Source organism: Pterocles gutturalis, unplaced genomic scaffold, assembly GCF_000699245.1.
Source record: "Pterocles gutturalis isolate BGI_N339 unplaced genomic scaffold, ASM69924v1 scaffold33156, whole genome shotgun sequence".
NCBI lineage: Eukaryota > Metazoa > Chordata > Aves > Pterocliformes > Pteroclidae > Pterocles > Pterocles gutturalis.
Window position 1 is genome coordinate 31,833 of NW_010106771.1, and position 24,350 is coordinate 56,182.

Below are 24,350 nucleotides of genomic sequence, written 5' to 3' on the forward strand. Positions count from 1 at the left end.
CACTAATCTCATTTTTCTGGAGACATTGGTTTTCTCTCTCTTTCAGAAAAATGGCTTCTCATAAGCTAATTTGTAACTTATTTACGCCTGGTATTTCTCCCACAATTTTGCTGCTCAAGTCCTGTACAATACCTTTTGCTCAAACCCATGTATTATAGGACAGGAGTCTTCATTGGTCTCCACTGTTGCCTCCATCACTTTATGGTACTTCCCATGTTTCCACACTACAAATTCTTGCTTTTTGCCAGCTGCTGTCTTTGTATCGTGTTCTGCTTTTGTGTTCCTCTTCCAGTTCATTCAACCATCAAGTACCCCTAGATGGTCCCCTTTTTCTGCTATCACAAATTCATTTATTCTGCATCTAAAGCTACATGGCACCAAAGAACTCATTTGATAATGTATAGTATACATTGTTTAAACATGCCATTGTTTCTACTACTACAGTGTAATATTTTCTGTTATTACCATGGCCCAGAGCAAATGATCAAAAATCTTTATGTGTGTTGCTCAAGAGTAACCTATTATAAATTTTTCCAGGAATTTTAGAATTTCTCCCCCTCCCCACTTATGAATAATCCTTTATTCTTTTATATCAGTCAGCTGCTCATTTCTTCTCTTACCAACACTCTTGGGACCATCCCTTCTTCTATCTTCTATTCTGATGACCTGTTATATACTCTGGACAAACAAATACGGCTCAAACGATGTTGCAGAGGTTTTTAATCAAAGGAATTAACCTTTAAACCAGTAGATTTTACAAGTCCATTTCTAAAACGCATATTTGTTTTAGCTTACTGACCCATGAGAAACCGCATTTGCAGCAATCTATTTTTTAAATCATCAAAGTAAGAATAAGTTGTTACAAATGACTACCAAAATGTTTTGGATTTTTTTCAGGTTCTGAGTTACGTCCGTACAGAATGGGATCCACTCAATGCTAACTTCAGCACTAATCAGCCTTACCAGGTTTACACAGTAGAACACTCCATCTCCGCAGACAAAGAGCCCATGGCTGACAGCTGCGTCTACAAGTGTGTCAGGAACAAAATTCAGTGTGTGGCAGTCACCAGAATACCACTGCGATCCAAGGCCATCAGCTGTTGCAGAGACATTACAGAAGACAAACTAGTCCTGGGTTGTGAAGATTCGTCAATAATTCTGTATGAAGCCTACAACCAAGTGACTCTGTTAGCCCAAGCAGAACTGTTGCCTTCTTTAATAACCTACCACCCTTCCGGAGCTGTATTCATAGTTGGCAGCTCTCAAGGGGAGCTGCAACTTTTTGACACTGCACTGTCCCCAATTAAAATTCAGCTCTTAGCACAAGACTATTCACCTGAGGCAACTCTGCAATTCAGTAAACACTTTGACGTTCCTAGCAGCCTTATCCAGATCCAGTGGACTGCTCCTCAAGTGGCATCTGCCAGCACTGACGGCACAGATATTCATGATCTTTTGCTGATTAGATTTGACAAAGGACCCTTAGGAGCACTTCACTTTAAACTTGGTCAGTTACTGGGCACATCTGTTGAACCTTGAGCTCTCAAGGAAACATCTGTACCTCACAAGTTTTCTGTAGTTTGAAAGCAACACCCTCATTTTAGATATATAGGACCATAGCCTTAAAAGGACATAGTTCCAATCATATCTGAAGATGTGAACCAGGGAGTTCATTGTGTTTCACAGTTACTTAATACCTTTTCATGTGGGGTCTGACAGAATAGGACCCCCATCTGTTGTTGGATCAGACTCCCATTATGTTCCCTGCTATTCTAATAAGCATAACAATTTCTCATATTGAAAATTCTTTTATTCTGTAGTATGTAACTTTAGGAATTGTATTCATTCTGTAGTGATACCCCCAACAAGTTAAAATAAGCTATTTTTAATAATAGAATAGTAATGCTATTTTCTTTCCTAAATTGTTTTTTTGTACATATGATGCAACTGTCCTTTCTATTATAATGTCCCAGTACTCTTCTTCCTGACTTCAGTACATGAAGTTCTTTCCTTGAAGACTTTTCACATGAGAAGGAAGGTTTTCGTAACCTTCAGAGAAGTTTGGTCTCTCAATTAATTTATCGGGAGTTGTGAGCAAAATAAGAAGTAAAACCACTAATTTTAGAATTTGAATAGCACTTCTTGTTTCAGGTGTAAGACGACTTGTAAAACCATAACTACCTTCATTTTCAAACAGAATAACAAGAAGCAGTAAAGGAAAGCTAAAAGGCTTTCCAAGAGTTACGCAACAAGTCAGTGGTTGAACTAAGAATAAAACCCCTGCAGTTGCTCATCGGTGAGAACTGTATTCATTCCATTCAAGTCAGGCAAGTTACAGTGGTGCAAACCCACTGAGAGAGCTAAAAAAACAATCATGCTTAAATCTTCTGACTACCAAGCCAGTGTTTCAGCAGGGTAGACAGCCGTGTCAAATATACTCATCCTGGAAGATTTCCACATTTTGCCCATTGCCTGTCCAAAGAAACAGGATTGCCTTTGTAGATCTTTACAGGAGTTTTTAATGATTCTGTTGTATAAAGCCATTGAGATTAGGAAGAAGCCTTCTTTAAAAAATACCTAGGTAACAATAAGGATTGAAAATCTACTTTATTTCTTTACTGATTGAGACATGCATCTGCTTTTGTGGAGAAGAATCCTGTCTAAAACTACTGCAGACCTAACATTTGAAAGCCTGAATTTAAAAAATTTAACTAATTATACCACTGCAAAAAGATAAATTAATATAATAGGATGTTAACAACAAAAATGTTGGATGGGCTTATGGTTGTATAGTTTTAAAAGAGCTGATCCACGTTATTACTGTTATCCAAAAATACTATTAAAAAACTGTTTACAAGGTATATTTTGAGATAATTCAGCTGCATTATGTTCAATGACAGGTTTAATAGTTGCAGAGTACCCCAGAACACCAATTATAAGAGCTATTTGATGTTTTTGTGCATGTTGGCCGTTAAAAAAAACACCCTCTAAATTACCTCTTACCTGTCAAGCAGAAGGCACTCTACCCACATCTACCTTGCTTTTCTTCAGTCCTCCCTTGTGGGGTATTCTCACAACAGCTTTCCAGAAAGCACAGCTTTCCACTTGCTATCTTTAGCACATTTATGTTCTTATGAAGGCAAGCAGGCTCTCAGTGCAGGGATTTAGAGGCCTTTCCTGCTAATTGCCAGCTTGTAAACTTAATTGGACTGTCTCCCTGGGCACCGTTCCTAAATCAATTAGGCAGTGAGTTGGCTGTCACCTCTTTTTCCCAAGCAGGTTGCCTGGAAGCGCACCACCCAGGAGAAGTCAAGCATCCAAATGGGAAGATGTTGACCTCTACAGCTGAAAGTTATCGCATTTTAAAATTCATTCTGTATAAGTACTGTAAAATCTCTTTTAGTAAGAATGGAAAGCTCTCTCTGTCCTGCCTCCCTCCCTCTTTGTAGTCCACTGTGCAAAAATGTTGTTTTCTATTGCATCCTGGTTTTCAGCTTTACCCCTCTTCTTCTTGGTCTGCCACACTACCAAGGCAATGCTATGTTGATTAGTTAGTGCCTCCTTCTAACCCCAGCAATTTTTAGGTCTCTGCTATTTAAGAAATAATGCAAATATAAATTATATGGAAAATTTAGGGGTCCATGACAGCAAAACCCAGACAGGCATTCAGGACTAAAATAAAATCTGTAATTAACTCATGGCTTGGAATTGTTTCCCATGAGTCTGTTAAGAAACTATGTCAATGAGAATAGGCAAATGTGTTTTTAACTTCCAGCTGACGTATTACGATTTTGGACAAGTTCTGTGAATTCTACATTGTGCTGTCTAGGCAGATTTATTTCAGGAAAAGATTCATATTAAATTTACCCTCAAATATTAATGGCAAATATTTTTGGTGTCTAATGCCAAACTCATTTTCAAAAGCATTGCGGCTTCTTGTCATTGATGTCAACCCAGATCTTGGATAATGCCAAACTTGGTACTGGTGCCAGTGGTTCAGCATTGCTGGCCTCGAAAGACATTTTAAATATAGCATTATATTTAATTAGCGTGCAAATAAGTATTTTAATCTTCACTTAGTGATTAATGTGAAGATTGCTCAACTTATATAATACTCTAAAAACACTAAAAATTTAAGAATAATAAAGTCTACCATAACAATTAGATATTATCACACATACACAGGTTAAACATGGCTATTACACAGTATAATGTCCATAGGATTTAATACATGCAAATGTAAAGTCAAATGCAATAGACAACCATGTCTTTTCTTTAATGACACTACAAAACTAAGGTATTTCTCTGGTACAAAAAATAAACATGTAAGTTTTTTTTCCCAAAGGATCAGATCCATATAGGCAAGTTCTCAGCTACTTGTCCTCAGGCTTTAGACAGATGTTTTCCTCTACTTTTTTCCTCAATTCTTATTATACATCACAAACAATATTCATAACTGCATTATGCAAATTTTGTGAGGTATGTTTTCTATATATCAGGTCTGCTTTTCTCTGTTATAAGACTATTTTTCCCCAACCATCTTACAGCTTTAATATCAGTATTGAAATTCAACTTGTTCCTTTTCTCATCAGAATTTTTTCCTTAAAATTAGTTTTAACAAACAACATCACAATATAAATTGAGAAATTTTTTTTAAAAGTTATGTTTTTATTTAAAGAGAGGGGAACAGTAAGTTTATCCTGGTCTCTTTCTAGTATCTGGAGCAGCAGTGATAAAGAATACTCTAGCACAGTGACCCCAAGCAAGCAAGACTTGCTAAAATGCATGTGTGGCCTATGTCAGATGATCATATGGGTAGTCAGAGACAGTAAATAACAATTACTCTCTGCAGCTTTTCAGTCACGTTTTCTGTCCAGAAGCTGAGACCTACACGTGAAGAAAATTTGAGTCTTTTAATTTCTACTTTCCAGAGATAGAGTGCTGTAGATAAATCACGTTCTCATGGAGTGAGCGATGTGTTGCTTATTTTTTTCCCTTATGGCAAGCATGTTCTTGGTTTCATGTGCAACTGTCATTCAAAGATCCCTAAATGTTGATATCATTCATGATATCCCCACACAGAAGAAATGCTTCACTTAGAGAATTTTGCCAATATGGAAAGTAATTGAGTATCTGGTGCTTTGAAGTGTGAGATGCTGTTAACTTTTATACATAGGTACATTTCTTGGAGACAGATTCTATTTTTTAGTGTTGTCCAGCAGTATTTCCAAAACACCAGGAACGTGAATCTGTTACTTCCAATGCAATAATGATAAACTGGGAATAAGCTTTTTCTACCACATTTAAAACAAACTTCATTACATGATCTTGTCACTAGTAGGTACTGGCCATGTTCGCTGAACCTCCGTGTGTGAAGTTCATTGATGTTTTTTCTCTGCTGTCCAGAGCACCCTCAGTCTAAACATACCAAGATAATAAGGAGCTATCTCACATAAAAATTTTATAGTGAAACTCATTAACTTAAAACTTCCTAATTTTAAAAACAATTCTTTTTAACTGTGCTGAAAAGTAGTCAGCTACTGGTTTGCATACTCATAACACTATCCTTGGTTTTGTTATTTCCTGTAAAAGGTGTGATCACAAGAGGACAGCTGGGCCTTGTGGAAATCATCCACCAGTACATTCGTTACGATGAGATACATGAGGCAATTAATGTCCTGAACACCATGAACTGGAACACAATGGGTTGTCAGTGTTACATATGCTTGACTGCCATTGTCAATCACCTTCTTAAACAAAAGCTTACACCAGACAGAGAAGGTAAGGGACTGACTGTATTTTTAATGTATTTTTGTGGTGTCTTTGTAATTCATATGTGGATTATGACAATATATTTATTGACTTTATAAAGAAGACCATACTGGGAGTCCAGGCAGTCAGACAGATTTTGGTACTCCATAATCAAATGTCATGATCAAATGATGTGTAGACACATCATTTCAATAAATTCTGGATCAATGTGTTAATTGTATTTTAGTTCATTTGTATTAATAGTGATACTAAATTAATGAATATTTTAATATATATATGTTATAGTCATTACTTAATATATATAGCACTATCTTACTTGTGCTGTAACTTTATTACATTGCATTAATTTACCTTATGTTACAGACTAATGTTAGTTAATATGGGATTCAAATGTTTGTAATGTATTCATACTGAGACAGCACCAACTTAAGGAGGGACATTCTCCTGCAACGGGGACAAGAGATTTTAATATGGTTTTTAAGATGTTTTTGAAGGGTCATTCTTTCATTACAAGATCCAAAGGCTTTGAATACACTATCCTCTGCTGCCTCCTTTAGGATTACAGCATTTGTCCTCACTGTAATCATCTGGCCCCCTGCGGTAGTAGCTGGGTTCCCTTGGAAGAAATGATGAATTTTAGGTTCAGACCCATCTCTGCTGAAGCCTGGTGTGATGCCTTCCTCTTGATTTGCTGTCTATCTTGAAACTCAATAGACTTCAAGATTTAAAGTGCCTTGATTTAGTGGAGGTGTTATCCTGCAGGCTAGCAGGCAGACAGCTGGGGACCAGGCATCTTTTGTGGCAAGAAAGAATACTTAGGATTCTGGTGTGTTTGATGATAGAAAAACTCCAAGGTGTCCTACATTGCTGCCAAGCTCTCAGCTATCCCATTTTGGGGGATCTGATTAAAAAAATCTCTGCATTGCAAACATAGTGTGTCAGTTCTAAATAAAACACGTTTTTAAAAGGACCCATGAAAAGAGCTAGTTTTCAAACTCTTGTAAAAATATGCACATTATAAATAGATGTCTGTGTGTTTCCTCCCATGCAGCTCCCTAATGTTGTTTACAGCAGATGGAATTTCATTCTGTCCAGGAGTTATTCTATATGAATCTAAAAAAATTGGCATGGTAATTTGTTTTCTTTTTTATTAGCAAAACCCAGTGGGGCCTTTTATTTATAGTGATGGGGCAGTTATCTTTGAGACCTTTATTCTGCCTTCAACATCAAGCTGGGCTAGCTAATGAATCTATAACTGTGCTAGTAGTTACTCATATTCCACATATGTTGAAATATTTCAGAAGTACAAAACATGCTGTCAAGAAAACAGCAATAGCAAGACAGTATGGTGTGTTTTTGCAAAGGTACTGCTGTATTCAATTTTAATCTAAATTGACTGCTGCTTTGAAAGAAAATACCTTTAAAGTTCAGCTTACTTATCTGTCTAGATTTAAGATAACGCAAAACCTATTTTACTAACAGTTTGCCTATGTTCCTAACACAGTACTATTAGCACATTTAGTGCTATCAAGCCCAATAAAATGAAATGTAACTATGATTGGAAATAAGGAACCATTATGACTAAATACAGAAATGGCTACTTCAAACAAACGTTAATAACAGCAAATCAATGAGTTTTTGTTTGCCTAATGAGACAATAGGTTATATTTTGCTCTTAAACCCCACACAAAATTCTGATTAGCAGTAGCAGTTTGCACATTCACTCTGAAAGGAGAACCTATATAGCAAATAAATAGCAAATTCTCATTGTTCTGCCTATAAGGTCTTGTACTACATTAACTCTCAAGCAAAAGTCACGTAACAAAAATATTATTAATCATGAAATTTCCTTTCAGCTAAGCATGTGGGACACAAATGTATACAATGTATTTTCTTGTATTTATAATTTTGTATTAAAAACATGTAGAAAACTGCCTAAGAGCTCCAGCTGTGGCATGTAGCAGTCAGAAAGTATTTAAAGCAAAGGGAACTTCTGTAACAAAAGGGCTTTATTTTATTGATTACAAGAGAGGTTATCGTGTTTTCCACCACTACACGCTATAGGAGAGTCAAACCCCTAGGGTTTCTAGACCCTTTTATTTAGAGTTTTTAAAGAACTGTTGGCTAAAGGAGGTTCCTTAAACCTCAAGACCATCACAAGAAGGGTTCTGTCACCTGCTGACCTAACACAGTAATCCCTGAAAAACTGAACTTCCTTGTTGTTTGCCTGGGAGGACAAAGATGATTTGAGCTAATTGAGAGTTGGACAAACTTGTTCAAAATGTATTGCTCTTATGAGTCACTTTTAATTGTACACTGCTGGTGAGAACTTGATGTATTACAGACTTCTTCATCTTTTTGACAGCTTTTGTTGCTCAAAGTCATTGTCAACTCTGCCTCAAAGTGAAAGTTTATATGGACATTTGTGTTTGTACAATCTGTCACATTTTAATTTCATCTGTCCTACAACAACATCACATTTCATCAGTGTTTGAGGAATTTGACTGACTGCAAACATGAGCAACCTGTTGTAATTGGAACAGTTTCACTTGTTTCGTTGCTGTTGTGTTTGAACTCCACAGCACAGCTTGAGGCAAGCCTTGGAACCTTTTATGCTCCAACAAGACCCCTCTTGGATACAACTGTGCTAGAGTACAGGGACCCAATCAGCAGATATGCAAGAAGGTTCTTCCACCACCTGCTCAGGTGAATGACAGTTTTAACTTCTATCAACTTAAAATTAACTGCATATTTCAATAACTACCTACTTTAATGTGGTTAACATTTTCCAAGAGGACCACCCCTGAAAAAAATGCATTCTTTGTTACTGTTTGTTTAACTTGCACTTCGTTCAAGTACAGTATTGCAGATAAAATGCTATTCAGAGCTCTTCTATCATCAATACACTTAAAATGAATCACCCTTTCCCTTTTAGCTTGACAGAAAAAAGATAGCATGCTTCTAAGAGATTTATATTCACCAACTGGTTGCAGATTAACTATTGAAATAGCTTACAAACTTGGAGAAAACACTATGTTTAAATAGATGCTAAAATGCAAATGAACAGTGCACAGTCCAAGACATTTTTGTCTTTGCACCACTGAAATCTGAGCATTTTGTTATTCTCATCCTCGAAGTTCTCATACAGAAATTCATATTCCAGTTATTTTCAGTGAATTTTCAGTGCCACTAAAATAAGAGGAGAAAATGAAATGTTGCATTCGTCTGTAAATTGTATGACATTAGAAGAGTCATAATACCAAATTCAGATAGAATTTATAGTAGGTTGGTTTATTGCTATATTTTTGCTTCATAATAAATTAATAGCCTAAATTTCAATAATTTATAAATATTAATATACAGCAGTTTAACCTGTTTGTGTGTTCAACCAGAAATACAGCAAAAGCATTCCTTCTGAGAATTATCGAGTGGGTGAAAATAGGGAGAAATTACCTTCTGAATGATACATTGTTTGTAACACCTTGTTGAGGAGGACTGTAGATGGACATAGTGAGAAGACTTGCAATGCACCCTTTTTCAGTGATTCATCCAGATTATATACATTGTGAGCATATGCAAAGCTAGGAACTGCAAGCTACCTTGATAGTACAGTTTGTGCTTCTTTCTAATCTTAAAGAGAAATATTTTATACTGCCTTCTGCGTTTTGAATCTGAATAGGATCATCATTCTGCTAAACCGGTCCATTCCAATGGGGAAATTATTCTGAATAGGAGAATGCTCCAAATATCTGCATAATATGCACCGGCCTTTTGCTGGGGTTTTCTTAATTGATGTGGCCACAATAGTGGGTACAAACTGCTTTTGCCTTTCTCCTAGAAATCAGCAGGGAAGATCTGTTGCTGCAATGGCCAACTGTAGTGGCTGTGGGCCAGTTGCCTGCAGAGGACAGATGTGGAAAGAATGCCTCAGAGATTGCTGAGAGGTGTAACTGTAGTGCTCTTACATCTGCAAGAGAAAGGTGTATTCCCTCTGACTCAGGATTTGCTTCCAAATGCTAGCAGGCATGCAGAGGCATGGGGCCCTGGCTAAGCTTTCAGCCCTTGGGGCTGCTGAACACAGCTGAAACACTGACTCAATCCCCCTAGCAAACAAGAAACTTCAGTGTCAGAATGTTGCCTGGACAGTGTGGGGCACAGACAGGAGGTGTGTTGGAGAGTCTCCCCTTGTCTTTTACCTCCTCTCTAAAGCAGCCCTTGAACAATCTACTGTTGTGGCAATTTTTGGAACAAATGTGTGTTATTTTGCTGTTTCCCTATTGTCAAAGGGATTTGTATTCAACTGAATCAAAGTGATAGTATCATGTGATTGCTGCAGAACAGATGGTAATGCTTAAAGCTTATCTGAGAAGACATAATCTAAGTACAAAATGAAATGTTCAAAAATGGGAGATTTATCTGATAGAAAGCAAGAAAAGTATGTCCAGAGCTGATCTTTATTGTATTAAAGTGGCTGTGCCTTAATTGGTGTTTATTTCCTGTTAGATGTTTTCTTAAGTGACTAGGATGATTTGAATGTAGGCTAAGCAGAGAGTACTACAGATTTGTTGGAGGAATGGTAAAGCATGGATCTGGGTGAGAGAATGCCATCTAGGCATGATGCAATGTCTAGGAGAATCACAGGGAGGCACAATGCTCACTAGTTCCTTCAGGCATGTGAAAGTTGCAGCTGTTGCTATTACATCTGTCTGAGAGGAGCCAGCAAGGCAAGCCACTTCTGCCAGCCTGCATTTACAATTTTGAGTTCAGAACAGGAAGAAAAGTGAGAAGAGAACTATGCTCTTGCCTTTTCAGGTCACCATATTATGCCCATGAGCACACTGAAAATGGAGTAGTCCTCCCACGACCTGTTTGTTGGAAACAACTGTATCTAGGTGTTTTTTAAGTCAGTTTGGTGCTCTCTGCCTCAACCTTCATTACTTGATTTATTCACTTTTTTACCCTTATTCATATAGCACTAAATACTTGCAAGCTAGTTACAAATAGCTAATGAATCTCTTCAGAGTGAATTTGTGTCACAGCAGGTGTATCTGCCTGCCCAACCAAGAAGACTTGAAAGCAGATGCACTGTAAAATGTCAATGCCAACTTGATGCAGCAGGAGGGGACATTTGTTACTCTCTTCTGAGCATGGGGAGACAAAAGCAAAGTGATACTTTGAACCCCATAGCAGCAAGTAGAGGAAATATAGCGCTTCCTAAATTACTTTGCTTCCTAAATTACTTTCACTGTAAGTATGGGTGATATGAAAAAAATATTTCTTGGAATGGAGTAGGGCCTTCTGCATTTCCTGTGGGCTTCAGAGAAAGCAAGCAGCAGATGCACGGATGTTAGATCTAGAGGATAAGGGGTGAAAATACACGGGGAGAAACTCAGAATTGGGGTAGGAAGAGTGAGGAAAGTGGGGTGAGGAGCATGAGACAAAGAATTTGGGATGAAGGAGTAAGGCAGGGATGTGGACAAAGTCCTGCAAAAGGGCAGAGTGGGAGCACAGAGTGCAGTGGGGGAAGACAGGTTAGACAGCTTGTGTGTGGTGGGCTATAGAGGAGACCAGACACATAAGGGATGGACAGGGAAAGGTGGAATCTGTCATACAAGATTAAAACACTTAAATATTTCTAGATCTACATCTGAAAAATGTTCATATAAACAAACATTTTCACCCCCTCTCCAGCTTTCCTTTGAATGCCCCACCAATCTGCCTTAAGCCTTTTCTTGAAGGACCCACTCTTGGGAGAAATATTAATTCATTCTACATGCTGAGACAATCTTTGACCTGCCTGCTGAGCCTGCCAAAAAGGTGCCAGTTATTGTTGTACTTTTTAAGATGTGAGTGTCTGTATTAACTAGAATTGAGAAATACAGTTACCTTTTCAGAAAGGCTATCCTCACCTCGTAATAATCATGTGCCAATGATTTTAATCTTTGCTGTAGGCTGAAAGGTTGTATATCCAATTGCAAATAACTGAAGACATCCATTTTCACATTATCAGTGAGATTATGGGCTAACAATTTTTCTACCATCAAAGAGATCAGTTTCTAGAAAATCCTGAACACTGTGATGGTAGGTTCCCTCTTTTAGGTGTTGGGCACTTTAGAAAAAGATGCTGCATAATTACAGGCTGCATTGCAATTATGGGTTAGAAAAATGGTACTGCAACCTGAGATGGGCCAAGGAACACTGACAGCACAATGGAAATGGATCACAATTAGAAGGAAGGAAAATGCTTTGCAACATATTTCATGTAGCCATGTTTTTTGGATCGGTTGTTAAAAAAGATAAGTTCTTAAATTTGCAAACCATGTAGCATCTTCAGCTTCCACTAAAATAGAAGCTTAGAGCTTTGCAGGTAAGGATCTTGAATATAGAATATGGAATACCTCCAAAACCAGGCGTTCAGTATACAAAATTAAAATTAAAGGCCTCTTAATTATATGCCAGGGAACGTTTTCAACAGTATTTATGGAATGAATAATTATTTTCACTTTAAATTCTTATCTATAATTTAAAAATGCAGGAACTGAATTACAAATATAAAAATATATCTTAGGTGTTCTTTGCCACTTGAGTGGCACTCCGGTATTTTATTATGATGTCACTGCTCATAATGATATAATGCATTATATCATTATGTAAAATGTTGAGCAGAGGTGGTTTTGTTAGGAAACCTTGGGGACCTGTACCCTTCTTGCCCCCACACTTTTGTTGAATGCTGCCTACTAAGTGTGTTTGTGTAATGGGGGAGTGACTGTACAACCTCCTGCCTCTGTATAACAGCCTCATCTAGCCAGGTACAGAACATGGAACAGGATGGAATAGTTTTTCACTCGTTAACTATGGCATCGCTGACTCATGGCTTTGCTTCTCTGATCAAGCTTTCATAAATTGTGCTTGTCATATTTTCTAATGCATGAAATTATCTTGTTTGTTTGACACACACACAGAGGCACAAACACACACCTGCTCTGTTTTGTTCAAATTTTTCTGTCTCTCTCAGACAGACAGTGAGAAAGTAATGTAGCATGAGCTGGAGGTAAAGATTGGGCTGGAAAGTAAAGTCTGAAATGCAGCTCAGGAATTGTAGAATTAGAGTGGAGCCACCGGTCTGTTTCTGCTGTGCCCTTTCCTCTTTTGTAATTCTGTTCTTGTGTTTGTGAATATGCAGTTAAGGATCTTTCAGCCTTTTTTTTACATGGAAAAATACTAAGATTCAAAATGATTCAGAGCTTTCCATCCGATAATTCCATTAAGAGAATGTAATTTTTTTTTCCCATAGTACAAATATGTTTCCCTACAAAACAAAGCTCTGTTGTAAACAACAAGATAGTGCATTTGCTTCCTTCAGAAGCAAAGTGCAGCTCTGATCACATTCACCGGTAGGATTTTGGATGCATTCATGAAGGATTCTCCTTTGTCTGAATCAAAAAATGAAAACCTCCACCATGTTTTTACTGTTATTGTTTTCACTCCAGAACAAATCTCCTCAGAAGTGTTGTGTGCTCTTCCCAGAATTGAGTGTAAGATGCTACTGGTTAAATGCAAAGAAGAATTTAGCTATGTGTTGGGCAGAACATTCATAAAGTGGTATGACTTTACACACAGAACTTGATAGAGCTCCTTTGTAAATAAACACTCATCAAGAAGATTAGAAAGCAGGTGATCATTAGCATCATGGGAGATCTGCTTCCAGTCAGTACTGATTTTTATGAATCACTTAACTATTCAAGAGCTGTGAAATGTACTGCTGTACTACCTGACATGATACCTTGACACAGTCAGTTATCACTTAAGTCTAGGACAACCTTTGAAAAGCTAAAATAAAGCTCTTTTGCCCTGCAGGTACATCACTTATGCAGTACTAACTACCCCTTGGTAAGCAGGTTCTTGTATCACTACACCGAAATCTGCAAAGTAGATATTCACTGTGAGTATTCCATCCTAAATAGGACCCTAAATCAAAAGTGAGAAAATGCCTCAACTCCATAGGAATAGTTCCCAATCCCATCTGCTGCCAGCTGTATGGAACTGAGGGTCAGAGTGAGCAAAGAGCTTTTATGATCCTTTTTAAGAGCACCCTAAAAGTAGAATCTATAATTATATTGGTACATAGTGTGTCACAAAATATGTATAAACATTAATGATGACATGGTTCAGGACTAAGAATATCTTTTATATTCATAAGGTAACCTATTAGGCATTAAATTATGCCTTCAGATAAAATGACCACTGATGTCAGTCAGGTTCTCTATGGTGGCCACATGAACAGAATTCATCTCTATGGGAGTAAGTTCAGTAGCAGCATTCTGACTAAAGTAGCACCTTCTGGAGAGGACTTTGAAGAGTCATTTTTTGTCATCTTATGAAAACGATCAAAATCAAAGGTTTTCATATTACCACGACACTGGTAAATGAGAATTTCAATTGCTGTGATGGAACTGCACATGAAAAGATTTCCCTGGTCATGCTTCTTGGCCTGTTTTAGAAGCTAGAAATAAAGGCACCTATTTAATGGAACTAGATTATTTCTGCAGTTAAAGAGGTTAAAGATCTCAGGAAAAGTTTAGAATGTCTTTGCTTCAGTCCTATGTTGCTAATGATTTTTGTCTAAAACCAGCTCCACAACAATTTTCAATTTCAGTCAGATGCTTTGATGCCACAAGAACAGCTCCAGGATTTAATTATGTAGTGGTGATTACAATGTAAGAAATATTGAGCAAAATATCAGGAGGGTGGGGGTGGAACCAAATGACATGACATCATTGCTTGAGAATAAAATCCTATGAAGTTTGTCCTGGGTTAAGCACAAAGGTAAACCACAAGAAGTCTCTGTCAGAGATTTGAGCAAGATTTTCTGCAAAGACATTGCTTGGAGCATGGGAAAAATGGCCCCTCCTGCACCCTTAGGGCAGTCCTAGAGCTACCCTAATACGGAGGCATGCAATAAGTCCTCCAGTTCTCTGCTATGTCCCCACCATGGGACTAGACTAGAAAAAAGGAGCACAGAATAGCTACACTGGACTAATGTTCTTTGTGCCAAGGCTATTCCCACATGCTGGTTAATCTGACTTTGATATTGCTACTTTGGGAAGCTGAGCCCACATAGAGACCATTGTTTTGTTGTGTTGTGTAACTGATAATCTGCCCTCATAAGGTGACTTTTTCCTGCTGTACCAGCTGTGCTGTTCCCCTGAAATCTGAAGGATTTTGGACATGCACTGAGTGCAGAGACCATGCAAATACACCGTATTCATGGACAAAAACTCAAGAATAAGTTCTTAATAACACATCTCCACCTTTGAGCAGCTGCAGTAAGTCAGCCTCATCTTTACTTTTCAGGTCATCAGTTCCTCACTCGCCACCAACTCTACTTAGTCACTAATGGTATCTCCTTCTGGAGTGACACTCAAAAATCTCTTCTTGACGTCCTGACCAAGAACCTGAATTTAAGATTTTTTTTTTCCTTGCAGTCTTTCCAGATTGATTTGTGTCTCATCTCTTTACCAAGATACTTGTTCTCCATTCACCATCAGAGTTCCTGAGCCCCACTGTTGCACTTCACTTTTCTGTATATGGACAATATTCTGTCTTGAGCTCAGCTCATCAGACCAAAACTGAACATGGCTTGGTAATCTGTAATCCGTTTGTTGTGTGCAAAAAAATTGCTCATTTTCCTCCCTGACGAGCTTTGTTTTTCTGACTTCTCTCCCAGTTCCATCCAGCACCCTCCAGGAAGAGATAATTGAACAGTCAGGCAGCCTGAGGCTTCCTGTCGTCAAATGCAGAGCTCCCTTTTATGGTTCTTCAGAACTGAAGAGTCTGCTAAGGAAAGGAAACCATAAGTAAAATTTAGAACAAAAGTTAGCAATAGTCAATTGTCCAATTACTGAATGTTGTGTCTTGGGGGTGCACCTCACCTCTCCTGGCTTAATAATGTAGAATTTAGATGTCCTGCATGCTCATCTGGGCTTCCTCTGTAGTTAGTATAAAGACGTGGGTACCCAAAGGATGAGTAATCCCGTCGAAGGGAGATGTCTAAGATAAGCATGAAGAATCAAACGCCAGTGCCTGTCCCTATCAATTAACTATAAAGGGAGCCTACCTGATTAGCTTAAATTAGCCATGTAAAGGTGAGCTGTTTGAAGATAAATGGAATTATTTGCACTGTAAATGTGTAGCTCCTGTATCACATTATTGCTGGCCAGTTAACAGAAAGATCTTAGATGCTCAGATGTAGTTTCTGTAATAGAAGGTGAGAGGCACAAAGGCTAGCAAAAATATATGGAGAAAGAGAGAAAAAGCAGTTAGGCATGCAGATCTCTTTAAAAATCCCCTTTTGACCAGTTGGCCAGGATAGGAGAGGTTGGGGATGTTTCTTAGTTTACACTGATAAATGATGAAGTAATTCATTAAAAGCTAAGAAACAGACTAAGAGTAAATGGTCAATTGTCGATAGAGGTCACCAGTAAAGTTATAAGTATAGTTGATCTATACTCATAAGTAGCCTGGCAAAGGAGCAAATAGTGAGGTGCCAGCACTTGCTAATGATACTAAGTTATTAACACTAGTAAAGATAGGACCTGCTGTGAAGAATAGTAAAAGGGCTTCACATAATTCAGTAATGTAGTGTCAAAATTGAAGAAAAAGTTATAATTGTAAATAAATTCAAAGTGAAGCACATGTCAGGGGGTGACTCTTCATGTATAAAATGATGGAGTCTGAGCTCACCATTATTCTGGGAGAAGAATTTGGTCTTACAACTCTACAGCTATAAAATAGTTCAGTGCTAAGTGCAAGTACAAAAAGCAAACTGGATGCCAGGAAATCTTAGAAAAAGAATAGACAACAAAACAGTGAACTTCAGTTCACCTGGATTTTGTGTGTAGTTTTGGAGTCCCATAATCTGTAAAAGGATATAGTAGAACTCAAAACGCTTCAGGAAGGGCAGCTAGGATGATTAAAGTCATGAAACAGCTTTAGTGAAAGGAATGACTAAATAGACTAGTACTCCTCAACCTATAGAGGAGGCAACTGAGATAGACTTTTGTTAAATTGTGAATGTTAGGGAGAAAGAAAACAGTAAGTGACTGCTCACTGCTTCTTCTAATACAAAAACTAGGGGTCATTGAGTGAAGCTAGCACGTGGGAATTTCAAAATACAGTGATTCTTCACATAATGTACAATTAAAATAGGAAACTCCTTATCACAGGATGTTGTGGATGATAAAATTGTATGTTATTTGAAAGGCAAGGTTCAGGGAAGAGAAATTCGCTGAGGAATACCAACATAGAAACCACCTCTGTCTCAGCAAGTCCCCAAACCACAAATTGTTGGAGAGTAGGAGACTACTTAGGGAAGTATAACCATATGCTTGCCCTGTTCTTATATTCTTTCTCAGGCACGTAGCTGTTGGCAAGATGCTAGGTTAGATGTATCTTCAGTCTGAGCAAATGGTTATTCTTACGCCTTATGTTCTTGTACATTATGCTGTACAGAAAAAGCATAAAATACTCATTAGTTTTCCATTTGTTCACTCAAAAATGTGCCAGAATTCGTACGATGAAAATTCTATAGAATTTCTTGCCTGGGTCTCTTGTGACTGTATTTGCTGTAATGGAGTTCTTATGTGTGGGAATTTTGTGAGCATTACCACTGCATTATTTTATTCTAAAGAAATCATATTGGCTATTGACAAACCTAGATAGAAAAAGTAAATGTACTGTAATGGATCTGCAACTCAACAAGTGATTATAAATTTGGCCCTGCCCCATGACTTTGTAATTAGATATTTATCTTTAGGCAGCCAGCTTTAGGAAATACTGAGCTAATGTATTTTCTCTGAGAAGTCTTAGCACTAAAAAATCTTAGCATCTTATCCAATGTCAGGCATGAGGGAGAATTGGCCCTGTACCTCATGGAAAGTCAGGGAGGAAAAGGGCCTGTTCATCTTAGCTTTAATACCAAATTTCCATCTGCTGCAGTTTGAAATTGCAGACATACCACACATATACAATAGGGATTTATTATAGAGGCAGCAACTCATCCTTAACCATAGTGATGATACTGGGCCTCTGTTATAGAGCTGTCTTAGGTGTGTAGACATGCTGATATGTTTGCTCAATAAAATCCAGCTTTCAAGACATACTGTTAAGTTTACATGATCACCAGAGTGAGAGGGATAAACCTGGAAAAGAAGAAAAGCGGAAGAGAATTAATGCAATAATGGCTAGGATTTAACAGACAGGGTTGAGTAAAATAAATGTGAAACAACAGGTGTCACTGACTCTTATCAGCATTTTTAATTAACATCTGTTTTAGCCCAGAGTACTTTGGAAGAGTATGTTGGAGTGTGTCTGTATTTAAAGATAGAGATAGACTGTTAAGAAGTTACTAAGTAGTAAGAGGTTGGAGGAACAGAGAGGTTTGAGGGTGGGGGGAAGCTCTGTTGGCTGGGTGGGTGTTAGTTGCAGCTTAGAGAAACCTGAAGGAAAGCCACTATGATAAAATTGCAAGGTAGGGAAATATTGCTGTGGCAACAAAATACATTCTCTTGAAGGAAAATGAGTATGAAAAAGGGAAATACAGAGTGTGGGAAATTCAAAGGAAGTACACATTACAAGAAGAGGAAAGACTGAATCTAGTCTAAAAAGAAACAAATCATTGTGGTTTCAATTAATATAATAATAATTTAAAATTGTAATAAATTGCTTTATCCAGGCTTTTATAGCACCTACTCTTGAAAGTCTCAGAGCACTTGACAGACATGAAAGAGTTATGCTACACAGTAGGAGAACATTGCTGTTGCTTCCAACACTCGCCCTCTTCAGTGGCTAACCCCATTCTCCAAGAACCCAGGGTAACATGAGTGACCAACGTCACATGGGAAGTGTGTGGCACAGGTGTTCATAGGATCAGGATCTGTTCACTAATACTTGTTTGGTTTAGACACAAGACAGTTCTATAGTTTTAAAGTAGTGCTATTTTATAGTTAATTGAGCAAAGGTCAACAAATAAATAATGTAGCTTTTCTTAATAGCTACAACTAATGGGTTTTCTAGAATATTTCATACATCTAGACTGTTTCTTACCTAATATGTATTTTAAAAGTTCAAATACTGCCTTTTTATTAAACTACTTCATTCAAAAATTAACTTGGTTCACTTGAAAATCCGACTCAAAAATGCCTGAGCAGCTTTTCTTTGAACATAGTCTGTTCTGAGAAAAAATACATATGTTTAACATAAAGTCTTCTGAACTGGTTAACACAAGAATACATTTAAGTTTCCTATAGTAGAATATCATCCTCTGAGATAGGAATCACACAGTAAGATTATTTTTCTTTTCAGGTTGGGAACATCTTCAAGATTCACAGCTAGTTACAGCCCTCAAGGGCTTTCTCTGGCCAGGGAGTCGTAGTGTCTGGCTCCCCTTATTAACTTTCTCTTTCCTGCTATTTTTTTAATTTGGTTTGTTTGTTTGTTTTCTTGCTTCATACCAGAGGGTACCCTTTGATGTGAAGGGCATTCGGTTCTACACCCAACAATCTATAAAGTTGCAGGTTGACTTCCTTTAGTTCAGAGATATGTAATTTGCAGTATGGTTCAAGTAACTGAGATTTTGGGTGACTCAAGATCTTTGTGCTCATTTGAAATTTTCTCATGTTTATTCGCTAACTTTTACTTGAGACATAGTTGTATATGACCTTTGAAAGGTTCCATAAGGGATTTCTTTTTAAACAAGTCACTCAGGCCCTAAATCCAGCACTTCACTTAACAAGCCCATATTTAGGGCTCATAGAAAATTACAGGTCATAAACCCATACATTAATGGTTTGCTAAATTTGGGCCTGAAGGGATGTATAGATTATACCTGGACAACTTTTAGAGCCTTTGCATCTAAAATACAATTTAGAAGATTATCCCCATGACTCACATACATATAGACCCGGTGGCTGTTTCTCCATTAGCCTTTGGCGTGCTCTGCAGCACTTTCTCTTTGTCAGTACCGAGTATCTTAGAACACAACAAGGTCCTGGGCCCCCCTCGGAGGTTTGTGTGTCCTGGTCAGATGAGCTCATAATCTAAAAAACTAGTAGCGTAATAGCAGGAGGTTGGCAAAATAATACCACTAGCATCTCAGAGGTCATAACTTACCAATGAATCCACTGATTCTTCTGTCAGTTCCCTACTAACTTAGAGAATAATTGATGAATCTCAGCCAACTTTACACAGGTTAGAAGTCTCAGAAATAAACAAATGCCTACCAGTTTTGTGAAAATCAGCAACCAGTTAGGGTTAAATAGGATGCAGGAGGTTATCTCCATCCCAAAAAGCCACAGCAAAAGTTCAGCAGATATACATTCTGCCAGTCGAGCCATGCACTTGTTGATACCAAACACAATCTACATTGCCTCTTGCTCAAACCAGTGTTAGGAGGTATCTGAGTATACCCCTGCTTGGAGAAGGAGCATGTGTTGGCAGGGCACGTAGGGGACAGGTGGAGTTACTGTGCTGAAGCCTGTTTAGGAGGAAGCAGAGGAAACTAATCAACAATACTCTTTGCTGCTCACAGAATATTTTCATGTAAAAAACAGCAGCTATGGTTTACATTTCTGGTTGTGATACGTGAAACTTTTCGTATGCCTTTGCACATACATTGGCATTGAAATAATCTAGCTGTAATATACTAATACCCAGCAATTAAACTGATTTTTGCCAAAGGAGCTCGGTGGTAGTAGCGATAGTCTGTTTTCCAGATTCATCATCCAAGCAAATAATATGAGAGTATCAAGTAAATTTAAAAATTATGAGACCAAGTCCCCCAAATCATGAGATTCTGAAACACAAACTCGCAGTTTGGGGAGAGAGGGAAAGATAGATTCTTTAGAGTTCCTGATCTTTGGGCTGCATTCAGTGGTCTGATTTTCTCTGTGGCTGTCTTATTTAAAATAATGTGTCCTACTGAACTTGGTAGAGTAAAAGAATATCAGGTTTTGATTGACTTTTGTTTAAAGTGTTCAGGTTTTTTAATGAAATGTAAGATTTTAATGTATTTATTCCTCTCCAGGAACTCTTAAGTAAAGTGCCAGTATTGCAGCGTTCTCTATAAAATGAACGATATAAATCTTTGACTAAAGGCTACATAGCAGTCTAAGTCCTCAGATTTCACTGAAATTTTACTTTAAAATATTTCTGTGAAGATCAAGAGACTTTCAGGATTGTCATTTTAAGGATGCGCTGAAGTTACACCATCTATACCTGACTTCATTACACATCAGTATTTTTCATGTGAAATATTAAGACCTTAAAACCTGGGCCAAGGTTTTTTAAATGGGCTGTGAAGCTGTATTCTGCAACACAGCTACATGTCTAAATCAGTAGTGTTATATTCAACAGTTGGCTGAAAACCAATGTTCCCATTTAAATCAACCACTTAGCAGCCTAGCTGCACACTTTTTACATTTTTTAACCTGATAATCTCTAATTATTCTAGTTTAGAATTCCATTGAAACAGGGTGCAGAGTCCTTTTACAAATATTGTTCTTTATTTTAATATTGCCTAATTTAAAAGGAAAATATTTCAGATATTAACAGCATTTTTTGAGGGGAAAAAAAAAGCATGAAAACCATTTCTGTTCCAAAAATTGCTGATATGAGGACTTATGGGAAACAGCTCCTTTTATGAATAATTATTATTATTGTGTTTAAGAAATGGGCAAGATGCCTAGAAATTGAATGAAAGAATGAGCTATTAAATTGAAATATTAAATTAAATAACTGAATTAAAAGTGATCATGTAAACCCTGCAGTAAATGTTGGGAGCTGTAGCTGATTGAACATGTTTTCATCATCTGTTTTGTATGCTTAAATACAATTGCTTGATGTAAGTAAACACTTGATTGATATTCTGAATACTTTAAAATCTGCATATGCATCACAGAATACTGAACAATTAAAACTTAATTTCAGTGTAGTTTGATTACATGTAAATTATTTCAATATTCATTTTTTCCTGTTCTGTTTGCTCAGTGCATATTTAATATTCACTTTTTGAATGCATATCACCCTTGATTGGACTGTGAGATGAGGATGACTCTGAAATTTCTTCCATTAAAAAGGATTGCCTTATAAATATTATTTGTGCCACAGCTCTTCCCCTGCATTTTCTAAATGTTGTATGCCCTTATTGAAGGCAAGGAAAAAAACTGCTGCAGCCCTCCTTTATCAGCCCAGCACAAGGAATATGCTTACATGGTCGATGGGCACGTCTAAGAAGGCTTGTTGGTTGTAACTAGTCCCTAAAGAAATGTTTCCATCTTTTTTGCACTATATTTCTCTCTTTCTTGCATGATCTCTCTCTCGCTTCCCTTTCTCCTCCCTCCACATGATTTTTTTTTTCTGATTCCTGTACTTCTTATGAGATGTTTTAATATGATGGGTACATATTACAAATATTTCCATGTTGACCATTTTCAGCCTGAAAAAAATGTATCTCTGAGTGACCGCATTCAATTTAGGTGTTGTGGAATACAGATGACAAAATTCCGCCTTCTGATCTGTTTGTAGAAGCTCTCATAAAAACTGAGGAGACTTATTTTCCCTTCTCCGCAGGCTGCAATCCATGCACATTGTTTTGATCTGTGGTATTTAAAATGACCTTACTTCTGAACATCCAACAGGAGGAAACTGTGGGTATTTGATTCTCTTTTTATTTATGCCAGTGAAAAGAACAGCCTTTCTGAAGTTAATAGAGAATATTATGGGGTTTTTGTTACTTATATATTTTATTTAAAAATAAAATACAAGCAGGCAGCCAGTCTGCCACTCGAGCATGGACGATGGATCTGGATTCTTCTCTGCCTTGACCATTTTTTGACCCACATGACCCTTGTCATATCACATTTCCCCTTTGTTTCCTTGTCCATACAACAGATGTACTAACAGACATATTTTTAAATATTTGTAGAATAGGTAGAAAGGTTGCATAAGTGCATCTAATAACAGTATTATTTTATTATATGACAATTTGAACTTAATGTTGTATGTGCTAAACAGCTTGCAGGGAAGTGTTTTCTGTCCTATAGTTAGTTAATCACAGTTTGAGAGCTGAAGGTCATATTTCTGTTGGCTGTCACTTTGACCAAACAAGTGGCTGAACTTCATGGTTTACGGGCAGATTCCCTTATCTCTCTTTTTCAAGAGACATGTAAGTCTTGATTGCTGGAGTTATTGTGAAGCAAGCAGTAAGTAACAAGGTGGAGGGAAGGGCAGGAAGACACTCACTTCAAGACCAGTACCCTGTAGATGCCATTTTAGAAAGCAAATATTATATCTTGTAATTGTAGCACAAGAACGAAAGGGAGGGAGTTTTGCTTGGGTTTTGGGGTTTTTTTTCTTTGTTATTTGAGGAGCTGATAAAATATAAGTGAAGCGTGCTAGCAATAGCAAGAGGTCTTCCCATGACAAAACATGCTTATAAACCAGACATTTTTAGCTCAAGGCCTATTTCATGCTGAACAGAACCCTCTCTGATTGTTCCTGTAGAATAAAAACAACACAACTTCCATGCCAAAGAGACACAAAATAACAAGTATCTTCTAGTAGAGCTAGTTTAAAAAACCCTGGACATTCCTGACAGATTTAATACTGTTTGCCTAAGTAATACAAACTCGTCACTCTTGTTTGAAACCTCCAAGTTATTTTAAAGCAATTCCATTTATGATAATTTATGAAGTATCTGTGATTGTTATTTCAAGCTCTTATGTCTTGTGAAGACCATTTCTTGGATGGTCTTTTTTTTTCCCCTCAGTACAGATCTGAAAATAATGAGCTAGCTTCACAGTTTTGTGAATAGGGGCCATAATGAGGCTGAAGTATGTATATTGATTAAAGGAGAAAAATTTGAAATCTTTGTGAAACAGCAAAGAAATTACAGCTTTAAGGCCATGATTCCATTCTGCAAGTCGATCAAACAAAAAAGTTACTTTAGATTTTTTGTTTGCAGGCGTTTTTGCCTTGACTAAAGCAAATGTCATTCAAATAGTCTGTATAGTTATAACTTTCGAAAAACAAAATAATGATGCAGATATTCTTCTTAGATAGTCGTATGGCCGGTTTCTGTTCGCTTTCCAATTTCCCCTCCAAGTACTAAGAATATATATTTAATCCATAATTGAAAAGAAAAATGTGCTGGAAAAAGATATACATGATAGCTATTCAAGATACGTATATTTTAACATGTACTTATTTGTCTTAATTAAAGCATAGCCTCAGAAGCAGCATTACAACACAATGTATTTTAATGGAAAATCCTTCACAGAAAGCATGTTAAAAAGCTTTGGATACGTAGATGTGCATGATAAAACACTGGTGCACTGTCTGTTCCCCAGTGATCAAGAGGTTAACCTTAATTCATCTCTTCCCCTCCCTTAAACAGGTTCTGTGAGGAGGGCTGCAAATTAGTGCTTGGAAGACACAGCAGGAGATTAGCTTTAGGGAGGAAAGGACTCCCCACTCCAGCTCTTAGGAACCTCACCTGGAGAGTGCATTTCCTTTTCTACTTA

General features: G+C 37.4%; 1 protein-coding gene across 1 annotated transcript in view; it reads left to right on the forward strand.

The window, feature by feature from the left end:
• The window catches only part of WDPCP (WD repeat containing planar cell polarity effector), an 88,849-nt gene that overhangs the window by 30,976 nt on the left and 33,523 nt on the right, over positions 1-24,350 (forward strand). Inside the window, exons 9-11 of the mRNA XM_010087893.1 lie at positions 898-1,507; positions 5,593-5,781; positions 8,355-8,478. Coding sequence (XP_010086195.1) covers positions 898-1,507; positions 5,593-5,781; positions 8,355-8,478 — 923 coding nt within the window. The remainder of the gene's footprint in view (positions 1-897; positions 1,508-5,592; positions 5,782-8,354; positions 8,479-24,350) is intronic.